Below are 16820 nucleotides of genomic sequence, written 5' to 3' on the forward strand. Positions count from 1 at the left end.
GAGTAATATGATTCAAATTTTGCTGTTAAACCATAGGAAAAGAATGCGAAAGTTAAACACGATTATACCATTCATGGCGACTCAGCTTTCTCCACCACCAGCGTCATGAACTTTGTATTTAAATCCATGCTTTGCAAGGAAAGATCCAACAGTCTTCTGTTAAAATTGGAAGAATTTTTTCTGCTTTTCATTCATCATAATGATCTCCTTATATACAAGTAAGGTCCTCCTTATCCTAGACAAATAAGGTAACCCTATTCCAATAAAACTACAAATCTTATATTACCATGATTAGAAATTCATCATAAATAAAATCAACCTATTACAATTAGACTAGAATAGGGTTCCTACTGACCTAAGGTTTTTACCGACACATCAACTGGTCCGGTCACATTCGGTCTCAATACCCCCCCCCCCCCCCCCCCCCCCCGCCCCTTCAAGTTGGAGCATGAGGCTCTCAAATGCGCAACTTGCCAAGTAAATACTGATGCTGCGATTTGCCCAAAGCCTTTGTAAACACATCAGCCAATTGCTCATTAGTAGGCACATGACTGGGAGGTATGATTCCGGACTGCAGCGCGTCCCGGACATAGTGCCAATCGACTTCAATGTGTTTGGTCGGTTCATGAAACACAGGATTTCGCGCAATCTACAATGCTGCTTGACTGTCACAATACATTTTTACCGGAGATGTATGTTCAACACCCAAACTATGCAAAATTCCCTTTAGCCATTTCAACTCACTGATCGTCATTGCCATTGATTGATATTTTGCCTCCGCTAACGAGTGAGAGACAATGTGTTGCTTCTTGATTTTCCATAATACGGGTGAATTCCCGAGGGAGATAAACCAAACGATAAGTGATTTTCGAGTCAACGGACATCCAGCCCAGTCCGAATCACACCATCCGTACAACTGAAGATCACAAGCTCTTCTCATCACAATGTCTTGTCCTAAGTTCTTTTTCAAGTAGCATAAAAGGAAGAAACAAAAGATAAACATAAGAAAGGGATTTTATACTCAACAGAAAAAATAAAGAACCAAGAATTCCTAGTAAACAGTGGCTTCAACATAATTCTAAGATGCATAAAGATTTGAAAAGTTCTTTATTGCATTTTAAGCATTCAAATAGGTTCATACCATACTCACATCTGAAGCATGTATTAATTTTAGCACTTTATATCATTAGAAGTTACGGAGTTTTTTGTTTTGTTTTTACCCATTAAACAACTACTTTCAATTATGGAGAAAAGGACCAAAATAGTACATTATCTTTGGGTTGGATCTAAAACCATACATGTTTTTTTACATGAAACATTAATAGTGCATTGTGTTTGCATAAGTGGAGCACTTTTAGTCAACTCCCAAATATCTTGTTAAAAATTTAACGGAAAATGCCCCTGAACTATTAGAAAAGTTCTAAAAATACCCTTCATTCACCAGTTTTGCTAAAAATACCTCTCAATTCAACTTTTTGGCTCATTTATGCCCTTTGACTAGTGGTCAACCCTAAATTTTTTAAAAAATAAATAAATTACACATGGCATGTTATTACTGGAAATTGATTTTTTTTTTTTTTAACCAAATCTAGAAAATGGTGTTTTTAGAATTAGGAAAACTGATTTTTTTAGAAAAAGAAAAGAAAACTGGAAAATGGTTTTTTTTTTTTTAAATCGGGAAAATTGATTATTTTGGTCCTAAAAATTTTAAATTTTAATGATTTTATTTTAGGACACTTAAAAAAATAGGAAAAAGAGTACTTTATTCAAAATCTGAAAAACTGGATTTTTATAAAAATATGGAAAAAATGATTATTTTTTTACAAAAAGTGTGGAAAAAAATGTGTTTTAAAAAAATTAATCCAGAAAACTCTTTTTTTATTTAATCTAGAAGAAAATTATGGAGTATTATTTTTGCACATTTTACTTAAAAAATACAGTTTTAGATTTAAAAAATCCAAATTTTAATAAAAAATTCAATTTTCCATATTTAAAAAAAAGGGGGCTTTCCACCCCTTTTTAAAAAAAAAAAAAAAGTTTTCCAGATATAAAAAAATTCCACATTTGTTAATAAAAATCCAATCCTTATTTATTTTTATTTTAAAAAAAAAGGCTTGCCACATTTTAAAAGAAAATTAGTTGTTCCAGATTTATAAAAATCCAATTTTTTCAGATTTAGAAAATCGGACTAGTAATAAAAGGTCATGTGAGATTTAATTTATTTATTTTTAATTTAGTGTTGACCGTCAAAGAGCATAAATGAGCCAAAAAGTTAAACTAAGGGGTATTTTTTGCAAAATAGATGGATGAAGGTTATTTTTAGACCTTTTCTAATAGTTCAAGGGCATTTTTGCCCTTTTCCGTTAAATTTGTAACAGAATATTTGGGAGTTGACTAAAAGTGTACCATTTATTCAAACATAATGGAGTATTAATGCTCCATGTAAAAGAACATGTATGGTTTTAGGTCCAAACCCAAAGATAATTCTAAGATGCATAGAGATTTGAAAAGTTCTTTATTGCATTTTAAGCATTCAAACAGGTTCATACCATACTCACATCTGAGGCATGTGTTAATTTTAGCACTTTATATCATTAGAAGTTAGGGAGTAATTTTTTTTTTTAACCCATTAAACAACTACTTTCAATTATGTGAGAAACAAAACAAACATAATTAAATGCAATTAGACTTGACCAAAAAAGCAAGATCTCATTCCTACAAACATTCCAGTGAATAATTCTTAGCCATATTGAAAGCCACCAACTTGGAAGCACATTTTTTGCAACTAAAGAAAAGATCACACTTAACATATGGACACGGTAAAATGTAAAAAAGATGTGACCACAGTAAGATGCACAGTACACTACCATATGAATAACAAACAATTTATGTAATACAAGTTTTGGGCACATGGTATAAGTAGCTTGTATTATCAGGAAAACTAAACAGAGTCCATTTTTAATCTTCATATTTCTCACAGCTTAACTTATACTGGAATGAATTGACATTTAGATGTAAGAATAAGAGACGAACTCAGTTTAAAACACGCCATTACTGTTGATATTTAGGTGTTCAAAACAGTAGCTAATTCCATGATTTAATCACAAATAAATCTGAATATAATAGGACCTTAAAAACATGATCTTTCGAAGTGAATCACAGAATTTTAACTGAAGAAAAAGTAAGAAGAGGACCAAATTTTACCTCTTGTGGGTGCAGTGAACTTAGGACATCGGGGCCTCGAATCTACTCTCTTCGTTATGAACAGATTCGAAACTAGAGTCGGATAAGTTCGAATACCTTTGTGGTGGATAAAGTTTACCTAGAAAGAAAAGAAAGCTTTGAAGGACGATGAGAGTATTTTCAAGGTGTCAAGTGGCAGCTAAAAATTCCTTCCCTTTGCTGAAGATATAAGGTTGTATTTATAGGAGAAAGAAGCTAGAGTTTTCTAGGGTTAAAGTTCTTGGGTGGAAATTCTACATGAATTAGCCGTTTGAAATCAAAATCGAATTTCTAAAAGTTGATTTTTGCCAGAAACTTCAAAATCGTTTTGGCCATTTATGTTAACCAAATCGTTGAAGATAGGAGAGAGAGAAACGTTTATAGGATGCTGATATAGGGAGATAGGAAAGAGGTACAAGGTTTTCCTAAAATGGTGTGACAAAACCTGCTAAGGGTTGATAGAAATAAAGCACTTTCATTGAAATGGGAAGGGAAAGAACGCGGCTGCTATAGTATAGAAAAAAAAATGAAACTCTACAAAATGACTTTACACTTTGTTTGGATCACCCATCATTTCATAATGTATTATATTGTAATGTATGGTATCGTATTGTACGGTTTTATAGATATAATGTTTGGATAGACTGTATTGCTTGTTGTTATTTAATAAAAACTTTATTGTTTAGTTTAATTATATCATATTGTATTGAAACTGGTAAATTTACTAAAATGCCCTAAATTATTATAAATATTAAGTTTATCAATAATTACTAATAAAATAATTTAAGACACCTTCTTTCTGCTAATTTGTCACAAATTATGACCTTGTAAATAAATTAAGTTGTTAAATTCAGAAAGATTCTCACAAAATTAATGAAAACAGGTTATTAAAATTAAAAACAATAATAAGTACACTTTTTCTTAATTACAAGATCCTTATAAATCCAATCGAGAAGCAAGAGTTAGTGCACTTTGTCACAACCTAACCGGAGAGCCATGACGGGCACCCGGAGCTAACCTACCTTCATCACAGAACATACATACATCTCATAGTCATATCTGAGTGTGCCATGATACTAACTCACAAATATCTTAAGCTGCGAGGGACACAAGCCCAAAAGATAAATATACATACGCAACCGTACTGAACTACAATATACAAGTCGGCAAGGCTATCCAAATAATGATACCACAAAGGAGAATAAGATGGCTATAGAACATCTAACTGTGCATATTTGTCTGCCAGCCTCTACTAGAGCGCATAGCATAATGAGGATGGGACAGGACCCCGCCATGCCCAAATGTACGCAAAAGGACCATACCAAGCTGAACTGCTACTCCGGAACAAGTAGAGTGCTCCTGTACAAGCGCGGAGAAGACAGCCTAAGGGTCTGAATCGTCTCCCTATCTACCTGGGGCATGAACAAAGCATCTACAAACAAACGACGTCAGTACGGAAAAAGTACTGAGTATGTAAGGCATAAGAGTAACATAAGAAAACATAGGGTAAACGAATGCAAGGTGTACGTCTGGACTGCCTCTGTGAATCAATGATATACTTAAATACTGTGCATGAATGCCTGAGGTCATATATATATATATATATATATATATAATGGCTGTCAAGCCTCTATGAGCATCCCATCGTATTATATCGGCCTCTGTGGGCATCATCATCGTCGTAATGATCATATGACCAGCTGATCAGGTGGTAATGCGTATATAAAGCCATCACCTTTCCCATTCCCCATATATATATATATATATATATATATATATATATATAAATGAAATGCAATACAAAACATGATAAGGGTATAAGTAACTCCAGAGACCATACTGAATCTGAAGGAAGACTTTCTGAAGATACATCATGGAACATGAATCAAATGGATCATCCTTAACTCTAAGAGTAGAACTATTATGGATTAACGTTACGTGCACGTTTTGTTCATAAGGATCATGCCAAAACGAAAGAAAAGGACAACCTTAACATACCACGGCGTCTGTTTAACCACTCCACGTCTATCCTCCCGAGCTTGCAAATATACATTCAAGATGATTCCCGCTAAGGTTAAGTCATTGAAACTCTCATAAGGTCAAACTAAACTAATAGGTGAGTAAATGAAATTTGGGCAGCATTTCCCCTATACCGTCTACTTCCACCAAACTTCAAAACAACTTCCAAAATAATAATAACAACATCAACAATACCATAACCAAAAGATTACATTCAAATTAGACTAAAATCAATCCAAAACTTCCTTTCAAATTCCATCCATAGCCAATAACTACAACACAATACTTTATGACCTTTCTACCATGATTCTCTTCATCTTTAAGACTTACTAAACCTCCAAATCAACTCAACATAAGAAATAGGATGAAGAACATATCTTATAGCTTGAGGAACTTTGCCCACACCACTTTCTTCAAGACCAAATTAACCACAACATCAAATATAAGCAAGAACAATCATCTTCCATGAACTAGCTTAGGGTTTTGAAGATTGACCTTCTCTTAAAATAGCTTGGGATGTTTATGAATGTTTTGGGATGGTTGAGAGATCTTGGAGAGGCACTAGGAATCTGATTTTGGTGAAATATGAGCCCCAAGTCATGGCCCTTTAACTTATAACTAAGGAACAAAATCTCCACCGCCTCAATTCCACAGTCACTTTCACGGACCGTGAATTATTTCACTGGCCGTGAAACCATTCCAGAAACTTCCACCCACTGCCACCATTTCACGATGGCCCAACACCATTTTCACGGCCTGTGAAATTATTCACGGTCCATGGAAATGGTAGTGAAATGGTCTCAGTCCAATTTTTCGATGAAACGTATTCTTTCCGATTCGTTTGACATCCAACCTTCACACTCTTTTCCAAACATGTTTAAGGACCTATATAACCCTGAGATATACCCATAGTATTTATACGCAACTTCCCAAATGATCTCCCATACGAACCTACGACAATCGACTTAAGACAAAACTTTGGCGTTTGCGAAAAACGAGGTGTAACATTCTTCCCCCTTAAGAACATTCATCCTCGAATGTTAAACTCCTAGGGGTCTTTTAAAAATTTTGGCAAAGTCTCCCCTATAACTGTACACTACCAACCTGTGACACAACAACCCAAAATATACAACGCTATATAGGGCCACGACAAGCAATAATAATAATGGCCTCACACGACCAATAATCATGAGAGATGAAACATTACATACCTGAAGGCAATGGTACCTCTGTCTGGATCTCCTCTGGAAGTGGAAATAAGTACGGATACCTGGACTTCATATCTTCCTCAGCTTCCCAAGTCATCTCGTCGATATTTCTATTCCTCCAAATAACCTTAACTGAAGCTACATCCTTAGTCCTCAATCTTTGAACCTGTCTATCTAGTATAGCAATGGGAACCTCTTCATACGATAATTGTTCAGTGACTTGAACATCATCAACGGGTACGACTCTGGAAGGATATTCGATACACTTATAAAGCATTGACACATGAAAAACTGAATAGACTGATTCTAGCTCTAAAGGTAGATCTAACTCACAAGCCACCTGGCCCACTCTACGTACAATCCTGTAAGGTCCAATGTACTGAGGGCTAAGCTTACCCTTCTTACCAAACCTCATAACGCCTTTCATAGGGGATACCTTTAAGAATACCCAATTGTCAAACTGGAACTCTAAATTTCATCGGTGATTATCTGCATAAGACTTCTGGAAACTCTGAGCTACCAGTAATCGACCTGAATAAGTTTGACCTTCCCTACTGCTTGTTGAATCAAATCTGGCCCTACTAATTTAGATTCCCCTAATTCGAACCATTCGATAGGTGACCTACACTTCTGCCCATAAAAAGCCCCATACAGGGCCATCTGGATACTGGAATGACAACTATTATTACACGCGATCATCCCAGCTACCTCTGAAGTCTATCACACATGCCCGTAGCATATCCTCGAGAGTCTGAATGGTACGCTCAACCTGTCTGTCTGTTTAAGGGTGAAATGTGGCACTAAGAATCACTTGAGTCTCCAGTCCTTCCTGAAAAGACCTCCAGAAGTTAACTGTAAACTGCGTACACCTGTCGAAGATGATGGATACCGGAACATTATGAAGTTAGACTATCTCCTTAATATATAGCTTCGCATATCCCTCGGCTGAGTAAGTAGTCCTGATAGGCAGAAAATGAGTTGATTTTGTTAGTCTATCAACAATTAACCATATGGAATAAAACTTACGCTGAGAACAGGGAAAGCCTGTAATGAAATCCATATTAATTTCTTCCCATGTCCATGTCGGAATCCCGATAGTTTGCAATAACCCGCTGGGCTTCTGATGTTCAATCTTCACCTGTTGATAATTAGGACACTGGGCTACAAACTCTACTATGTCTTTCTTTATTCCATCCCACCAATAAACTTCCTTAATATAATGATACATCTTCATTGCCCCTGGGTGAATAGAGTAGCGTGAGTAATGAGCCACTCTCATAATATGACGACGTAATCCTACAACATTAGGAACACATAGTCTGTCTCGATATCTGAGAACTCCATATCTACAAATCTCATATGGTGACTTCTTCTTCTGAGGGATTATGTCTCTATAATGAACTAGCATGGGATCCTCGTACTAGCACTCCTTCACCTCAGCTACTAAAGATGAGACTGTCGAATCCTGAATAGTAACCCCTATATCGCCTGAGTCTAATAATCGAACTCTTAGGCTAGCTTACTGATGAAGCTCATGAGCTAATTCCCGCTTCTCTGGCCGTAAATAAGATAGACTACCCATGAATCTACGGCTAAGGGCATCAGCTACTACGTTCGCCTTCCCGGGATGATACAAAATGCTAACATCATAATCTTTTAATAATTCCAACCATCGCCTCTGACGCAAATTCAACTCCTTCTGCTTGAAAATATACGGGAGGCTCTTATGGTCTGTATAGATATCAACATAAATGCCATACAAGTCGTGCCATCATATCTTCAATGCATGAATCACCGCGGCTAGCTCTAGATCATGGGTCGGGTAATTCTTTTCATGCTTCCTCAACTGCCTTGAAGCTTAAGCAATAACTTTACCGTGCAGCATCAACACACACCCCAACCCAACGCCTGAAGCATCACAATAAATAACATAGCCTTCTGATCCTTCTAGAAGTGTCAGAGCTGGCGCCGAAGTCAACTGGTTCTTCAACTCCTAAAAACTGCATTCACAAGCAACGGTTCACTAGAATTTAGTTGATTTCTAAGTCAGCTTTGTCAGTGGTGCAGAAAGAGAAGAAAAACCCTCTACGAATCTCCTGTAATAACCTACTAAACCTAGAAAACTACGAACCTCCGTGGGTGTTATGGGTCTCGTCCAAGTCTTCACAGCTTCAATCTTATGCGTATCCATTCGGATATCGTCAGCTGAAATAATGTGCCCCAGAAAAGTCACAGAGTTCAACCAAAACTCATATTTAGAGAACCTTGCAAACAGCTTCCGAGCTTGAAGAACTTTAAGGACAACACGTAAATGATCTGCATGCTCTGCCTCTGATCGAGAGTATACCAGAATATCATCAATAAAAATAATCATAAACAGATCTAGGAAGGGCCTGAATATGTTATTCATTAAATCCATAAATACCGTCGGTGCATTAGTCAACCCAAATGACATTACACGAAACTCAAAGTGACCATATCTGGTTCTAAAAGTTGTCTTCGGAATATGCTTCTCTCTGACTCTCACCTGGTGATACCCTGATCTTAAATATATCTTTGAAAACTATTTAGCACCCTACAATTGGTCAAATAAATCATTAATCCTCGAAAGTGGATACTTATTATTTATTGTCACCTTATTCAACTGCCTATAATCAATACACATTCGGAACGAGCCTTCTTTCTTTCGTACAAATAACACGGGTACTCCCGATGGTGACATACTAGGCCTGATAAATCCTTTCTCAAGCAAGTCCTTCAAGTACTCTTGTAACTCCTTCAACTCAGCAGGCGCCATTATATAAGGGGGAATGAATACTAGCTGAGTATATGGTAATACGTCGATGGCGAAATCAATTTCCTGCTCTTGTGGAAGACTTGGAAGCTCATCCGGGAATACATCTGAGAACTCATTAACCACTGGAACAGACTGAAGAGTCAGTGGCTTTTCTTCTGTATCCGGAACCCGAACTAAATGATAGATACAACCCTTGGCAATCATCTTCCTTGCCTTGAGATAGGAAATAAACCTACCTCTAGACAATGTTGTATTACCCTTCCACTATAGAACTGGCTCTCCCAGGAACTGAAATCGAACCATCTTTGTTCTGCAATCAACATTAGCATAACAAGAGCTCAACCAATCCATACCCATAAGGACATCAAAGTCTACCATATCTAACTCAATCAAATTCGCTACCGTATGACGATTACAAACTATAACCACACAATCTTTGTATACCCATCTAGCTATTACTGGATCACCAACAGGTGTAGACACCTCAAACGGTGTGATCGACTCGGGTGTTATCCCAAACTGGTCAATAATAAAATGAGTAACATACGACAATGTAGAACCTAGATCTATTAATGCATATACATCATGGGAAGATACTGATAGTATACCTGTAACAACATTAGGCGAAGACTCGAGATCCTGTCGACTAGCCAATGTATAAATGCGGTTCTGAGGACCGCTCGAACTGGACACTCTACCTCTGCCTCTACACGACCGGCTGGTGTCTGAGAACCCTACCTAGGAGAGCATACAGATGTCGAAGAATCAGTTGCAGACCCTGTCATCTGCATTATGCCTATACCACCTCTCAAGGGATAATATCGCATAATATGGCATGGCTGACCACAGGTATAACAAACATCTTAACCCAAACGGCACTGCCCAGCATGTAACTTCCCACACTGAAAAAAACATCGCGATAGAGATGGCCTCATCTGACTAGAACCACTCCTGATCTGGGAACTGGAAGCCCTGGAACTCTAGGCCGGCTCAAAATGAGTAGGTCTATCAAACTTGGGTCCTAGGAACTGTGAAGGCGCACTAGCTACTGAATAGGCTGAACACCTAGAGAACTACTCCCTCTGACCACATCTAGACTCACTGATGAAACCTGAAGATCTAGCTCTCTTACTCTAACCCCTATCATGTTTGCGCTCGGCCCTCCCCTGCTGCTTATGCTTTTCGAGGTTCTAAGCGTGCGCCTAGATGCGAGAAATATCCATACCTATCACAAAAAAGTCGTTATGCAGTCATCAATCAAGTGTGGCCCCAATCCACTCATAAATCAATAAACACCATCTCCCATCTCGGCTATAACGGTGGGAGTATATCTAGCCAATGAATTAAAACGAAGACTGTACTCCCGAACACTCATGTTCCCCTGTCTAAGGTTCAGGAACCTATCAGCTCAGGCCCATTGAATCTCTGGCGACAAATAATGCCGAAGGAAGGCATCTGTAAACTCTTGCCATACGAATAGGGGTGCATTAATCCCTCTTGAAGACATCTAAGTGTCATACCAATGAACAGCAACATCTCGTTATCTATAGGAAGCTAACTTTACTGATTCAGTGTTTGAAGCATGCATCACCCGCAATGTCCTCAGCATCCCATCTATAAAATTTTGCGGGTCCTTATTTGGTTTCTACCCAAAGAATTCTGGAGGGTCTAAATTAATAAAATCTCGAACTCTGGCATTAACAGCCCTACCACCGTAACCCGTACCCTGACGTTGGGCCTGAGCGGCCATCAACTGAGTCAACAACTGAATGGCCCCTCGCATCTCTTTGTTTAAAGCATCATGTGGAAGAACTAGGGGTGCTGGAGCTGTAGCTGGGGCTAGAGCTCCTCTATGCTCCTTTGGAGGGGACGAGAGGTCCAAGATGAAACCTCATTCTAGGACTCACCCTCCTCAACATCTACAAGCATTACCCGTCCAGTTCTCCTACCTACCACTGACTTGCCTTTCTGGGCCGCCGAAGCTTTCCTCATCACAGCCATTACTGAAATCATAACACACGATCAGGAAAAAGGGAATCCTCATAACATCGCTCTATCGCACGATCTAAGGTGAGAAAGAAAGGTGAATCTTCCTAAATGTCCTGCCACCTCTTTTTTATAAGTGTGGTGCACTGCACACCCATAAACAGGACTCTACTAGACACGGCTCATAGATAGCCCTAGGACGAACTGCTCAGCTACCACTTTTGTCACTACCGAACCGGAGGGCCATGACGGGCACCCGGAGCTAACCTACCGAGCACCACAGAACATACATATATGTCATAGTCATATCTGAGTGGTCCATGATGCTAACTCATAAATAGCATAAGTTGAGAAGGACACAAGCCCAAAAGATAAATATACATACGCAACCGTACTGAACCACAATATACAAGCCGGCAAGGCTATCCAAAATAATGATACCACAAAGGAGAACTAAGATGGCCATAGAACATCTAACTCTACATATCTGTCTACTAGCCTCTACTGGAGTGCATAGCATAATGAGGACGGGACAGGACCTCTCCATGCCCAAATGTACACAAAAAGACCATGCTAAGCTGAACTGTAACTCCGGAACAAGTGGAGTGCTCCTGTACAACCACGGAGAACACAACCTAAGGGTCTGAACTGTCTCCCTGTCTACCTGCGGGCATGAACGCAACGTCCACAAATAAAAGGACGTCAGTACGGACAAAGTACTAAGTACGTAAGGTATGAGAGTAACATAAGAGAGACATAAGAAAACATAGGATAAATGAATGCAACCTGTACGTCAGGACTGCTTCTTGTGAAGTAATAATATACATAAATATTGTGCATGAATGCATTAGGTCATATATGTGTGTGTGTGTGTGTGTGTGTGTGTGTGTGTGTGTGTGTGTGTGTGTGTGTGTACGTACGTACATAATATCTGTCAAGCCTCTGTGGGCATCCCATCGTATCGTATCAGCCTCTGTGGGCATCGTCATCGTCGTAATCATCATATGACCAGCTGATCTGGTGGTAGTGTGCATATAATTTCGTCACCTATATATATATATATACATCTGAGGGTCCATGGGTTTGTATATGCATATATATATAAATGAAATGCAAAGCAAAACATGATAAGAGTACAAGTAACTCTAGAGACCATACTGAATCTGAAGGAAGACTTTCTGAAGATATATCATGGAACATGAATCAAATGGATCATCCTTAACTCTAAGAGTAGAACTATTATGGATTAACGTTACGTGCACGTTTTGTTCATAAGGATCATGCCAAAACGAAAGAAAAGGACAACCTTAAAATACCACGTCGTCTGCTTAACCACTCCACGTCTATCCTCCTGAGCTTGCAAATCTACATTCAAGATGATTCCCGCTAAGGTTAAGTCATTGAAACTCTTATAAGGCCAAACTAAACTAATAGGTGAGTAAATGAAATTTGGGCAGCATTTCCCCTATACCGTCTACTTCCACCAAACTTCAAAACAACTCCCAAAATAATAATAACAATATCAACAATACTATAACAAAAATATTACATTCAAATTAGACTAAAATCAATCCAAAACTTCCTTTCAAATTCCATCCATAGCAAACAACTACAACACAATACTTTATGACCTTTCTACCATGATTCTCTTCACCTTTAAGACTTACTAAACCTCCAAATCAACTCAACATAAGAAATAGGATGAAGAACATATCTTATAGCTTGAGGAACTTTGCCCACACCACTTTCTTCAAGACCAAATTAACCACAACATCAAATATAAGCAAGAACAATCATCTTCCATGAACTAGCTTAGGGTTTTGAAGCTTGATCTTCTCTTAAAATAGCTTGGGATGTTTATGAATGTTTTGGGATGGTTGAGAGATCTTGGAGAGGCACTAGGAATCTGATTTTGGTGAAATATGAGCCCCAAGTCGTGGCCCTTTAACTTATAACTAAGGAACAAAATCTCCACCGCCTCAATTCCACGGTCACTTTCACGGACCGTGAATTATTTCACTGGCCGTGAAACCCTTCCAGAAACTTCTACCCACTGCCACCATTTCACGGTGGCCCAACACAATTTTCATGGCCTGTGAAATTATTCACGGTCTATGGAAATGGCCGCGAAATGGTCTCAGTCCAATTTTCCTACGAAGCATATTCTTTCTGATTCGTTTGATGTCCAACCTTCCTACTCTTTTCCAAACATGTTTAAGGATTTATATAACTCCGAGATATACCCATAGTCCTCATACACAACTTCCCAAATGATCTCCCATACGAACCTACGTCACCGACTTAAGACAAAACTTTAGCGTATGCAAAAAAATGAGGTGTAACACGCTTCTCCAATTTGACATTGCAATTTCAGAACTTCTCCATTTCTCGTAGCATGCCTATATAAACGTACAAAATAGCACTTGAGAACAAAATTTGACAATTAATAATTAACTGAAATCAGTAATTTTTTTAAAACCAAAACACAGAAGGAGACAGAGATATATAATGAAAGAAAAGAAGAGCAGACAAACATCCAAACATTGAAGGAGAAAGAAGAACGAATAAGACATAGGTAAGGATATTTTGGTTAAGTTAAATATTATAGGGTAAAGGGTAAAACGTGATTATGAAATATTAAGTAAGGACATAATTGGAAAGAGAAATTAGGTGACAATGGGATAACACCAAATTGGTTATTACGTAAAACGGGACTTTTCATTGTTACGTGACGCCAGAATTTAACAATACGACACAATACATTATAAATAACAATCAAAACTAACATTGTAATTGTGGTAACGATACAATATGATACGATGGCTAACAACATTCCAAACAAGGTGTTAGGTTTATGAAGGTTGGTCTAGGTATTGGGCTTAAGGTTTAGGTTTAATTTGAAGGGCTTTGGAGAATTGGGTTGCAATTTATGAACCTTTTACTCCTTTAATTAATTTATTTGGACTAGAATTAACCACTTTTAAATATATAATATAACTGTTTGTTAAGAATAAACAACTGTGCAATAATAATATTTGAAAATATTAATATAGTACTATGTTGGGTAAATTTGTTGAGAAAATAAAAATAAAAATAACTAGCCCAAATTATTAATGATCAAGAAGTGTAGATAAATTAATTGAAGGAAAAGTGGGATAAAATTGGGTGTCAGCAGCTCGTATCCACGGCACATTCCGTAAATAGTAAAGTCCACCTCAACTCTTTCCGTTCCAAGCAGCTTCCTCGTGGTGGGGTCCTGCATAGAACACATAATTTTGTTAAAATATACATCACAATCTAAATGATCAACAAGTTGTGACACATAAATCAATTTTCATGTTAAATTCGGAACATAAAGGACATCCTTCAACCAAATCCTATTATTTAGCTTGATTGTTCCTTCTCTCGTGGCCACCGACCTATTTCTATCTGGAAGACCAGGTGGACAACTAGGAATCCCGCTGATCGCTCAGTTCCTCCGGATTACCAGTCACATGGTTGGTAGCTCCGAAGTCAATGATTCAGGGATGAGTTTCCGGTCTTACCATCCATCTTGGCACTTGGGTTTATTCCTTGAGAATTTAACACGTGAATCACAGTCTTCCGGATATTTTCGCTCAAATTGCGAGGTTTTGTCACGCCAGTGCTCAGCGGTCCCATCTCTGCATGAGCTCCTTTCTTGTTAACCACGACGTTAGCCTGGTAGTTGCCCCGTCCACAGTCGGATCTCGGTCCACCTGTCTACTGTTGTTGCTGTCCTCTTCCTCCTATTTTTTCATATCCTTTTTTATTTCCTGGCCACCAATCCGGATAGCCAATGAGTTGAAAACATCCATCCACGATGTGTCCGGATCTCTTGCATTATGTGCAGAATGCATCATCGTTTTTTCCTTCATGACTTTGGTCACGGTGAGGGTTTTTCCCTTGCACTGCAAAAACCATAGTTTCATTCTAGTTCTCCGTTTTCCGTGTGATTCCTCTCACATGCTCTTTTTGCACCAGCTTCGAGTAGACCTTATTTAATGATGGCAACGGTTCCTGGGCCAATATGTTCACCTCACCATTCCATACATTGCTTCATCCATTCCCATAAGGAAAAGATGCACTTTTTCTTCTTCTCTTTTGGTTTCTAGGGCCGTCCCTAGATTGCACGTGCACTTTCCACACTTGTAAGTCGGAATCTGTTCGTAATTTGTCAATTTCTCCCACAACTTAGTGAGTCTTCCATAGTAATCCACTATGGTCCTTCCATTCTTCTTGCACTCCGCGAGCTCAGCCTTAAGTTGTTGCATCCGAGGGCAGTCGATAACGGCGAACCGTTCTCGGATGCTCGTCCACAATTCTTTCGCTTCCTCTTTATGTGAAATAATTGAGTGAAGCATTGGTTCTATAATGTGGCGAATCCATGACACCAATAGTGATTTTATAGTCCACCAATCTTCCAAACCTGGTGATTCTTCATCCGGCTTCTTGATCGTACCAGCAACGAAGCCAAATTTCTTCCTAGCTCTTAGGTTGTCCTCATGGATATATCCCATTCTTCATAATTTTCACCCTTCAATTGTACTTTTGTCACCACAATTCCAGGATTATCATTCGACGTAATGTTATAACGAGAGATTGTTTTTCTTTGGGTTTTGTTTTCTTCACCGGTGATTCCATTGCTTTTATCGCCGCTTCACAATTTCTCATTTTAACACCTCAATCAACTTAGCGAATTGTTATTACTACGTCAAATACTAAACTTTTTTCTAGTGGTTTATCATGTTGAAATTGATTTTTTTCCAGAGAAATAACTTCAAAAAAAAACTCCACCTATTACACATGAATAAACGCCTGTCTTTTATTCAGGTCATGTGACTAAATGAGCGCAATTCACATTAAAAAGAGCGTGAGAGGAGCATACAAGATGGATGAAGCAGTTCTTGCCAACTTTAGGATACACACACATAAAAATGGCATTGGTTAAGGACAATGAACAAATGAAGATTTTCCTATCAAATATCTCATATGTTCAATGCACTTTTTTGGAGCTTATTTGTAGCCCCACATTGCTTTCCTTTTGTGTCTACTTTTGTAATTGTACTGTGGAGGTAAACTCTATGTCCCACCATATACTGGAAGCTTCAAGAATTGCAACTCCTATGATTGGCTTGTTGATGAGTTAATAGTACCACAAATTATGGTATGTATCCTCTTTACACATGACAGCTGTGCGAACAAAAATCTATGTTAGTAGCAAAAAAAAAAAGACTAACCTACACATAAGGTTAAGCCTATTAACCGGTTGGAACTGGCCCGGACCGGCAACCGATTAGAAAACCGGCCGGTTTCCGGTCAAAAAACCGGAACCGGGAAGTTGGAAACTGGAACCGGCCGGTTTTAAACGTAAAAAAAAAAAGCATTTTTTTAATTTTTTGTAAAGTATATGTATATTATAGTATTTCTTAGTATATTGTGAGTATATTTATATATGTTATATAAGTTTATAACTAAAGTTTATATATTTACTAACTAACAACATATATGTATATATACATTAAGTTATATGCTTAAGTTATAACTTTCTATTTATAACTTAAGTATAT

At 38.0% G+C, this 16820-nt stretch overlaps 1 protein-coding gene and 1 long non-coding RNA gene across 2 annotated transcripts; both read right to left on the reverse strand.

The window, feature by feature from the left end:
- Positions 1-154: 154 nt before the first annotated feature.
- LOC132621940 (uncharacterized) lies at positions 155-3773 on the reverse strand. Its single transcript, XR_009575762.1, has 2 exons — positions 3205-3773; positions 155-961 (listed from the first exon to the last, which is right to left on the reverse strand). It is a non-coding gene; the product is annotated as an uncharacterized LOC132621940 (long non-coding RNA).
- An 11226-nt stretch (positions 3774-14999) lies between these two features.
- Positions 15000-15770, reverse strand: LOC132622092 (uncharacterized). Its single transcript, XM_060336620.1, has 2 exons — positions 15294-15770; positions 15000-15161 (listed from the first exon to the last, which is right to left on the reverse strand). The coding sequence occupies exons 1-2, from the start codon at positions 15768-15770 to the stop codon at positions 15000-15002; spliced, it is 639 nt and encodes a 212-aa protein (XP_060192603.1).
- Positions 15771-16820: the final 1050 nt, after the last annotated feature.

This window comes from Lycium barbarum, chromosome 12 (genome assembly GCF_019175385.1).
Source record: "Lycium barbarum isolate Lr01 chromosome 12, ASM1917538v2, whole genome shotgun sequence".
NCBI classification, from domain to species: Eukaryota; Viridiplantae; Streptophyta; class Magnoliopsida; order Solanales; family Solanaceae; genus Lycium; species Lycium barbarum.

Excerpts from the sequence above, each read along its gene's own strand:
- LOC132622092 (XM_060336620.1), bottom strand. The coding sequence starts at position 15,770 with ATGGGATATATCCATGAGGACAACCTAAGAGCTAGGAAGAAATTTGGC. Across the intron at positions 15,162-15,293 it reads ATGAAGCAATGTATGGAATG|TGCAAGGGAAAAACCCTCAC; the intron begins GTGAGGTGAACA and ends TGGTTTTTGCAG.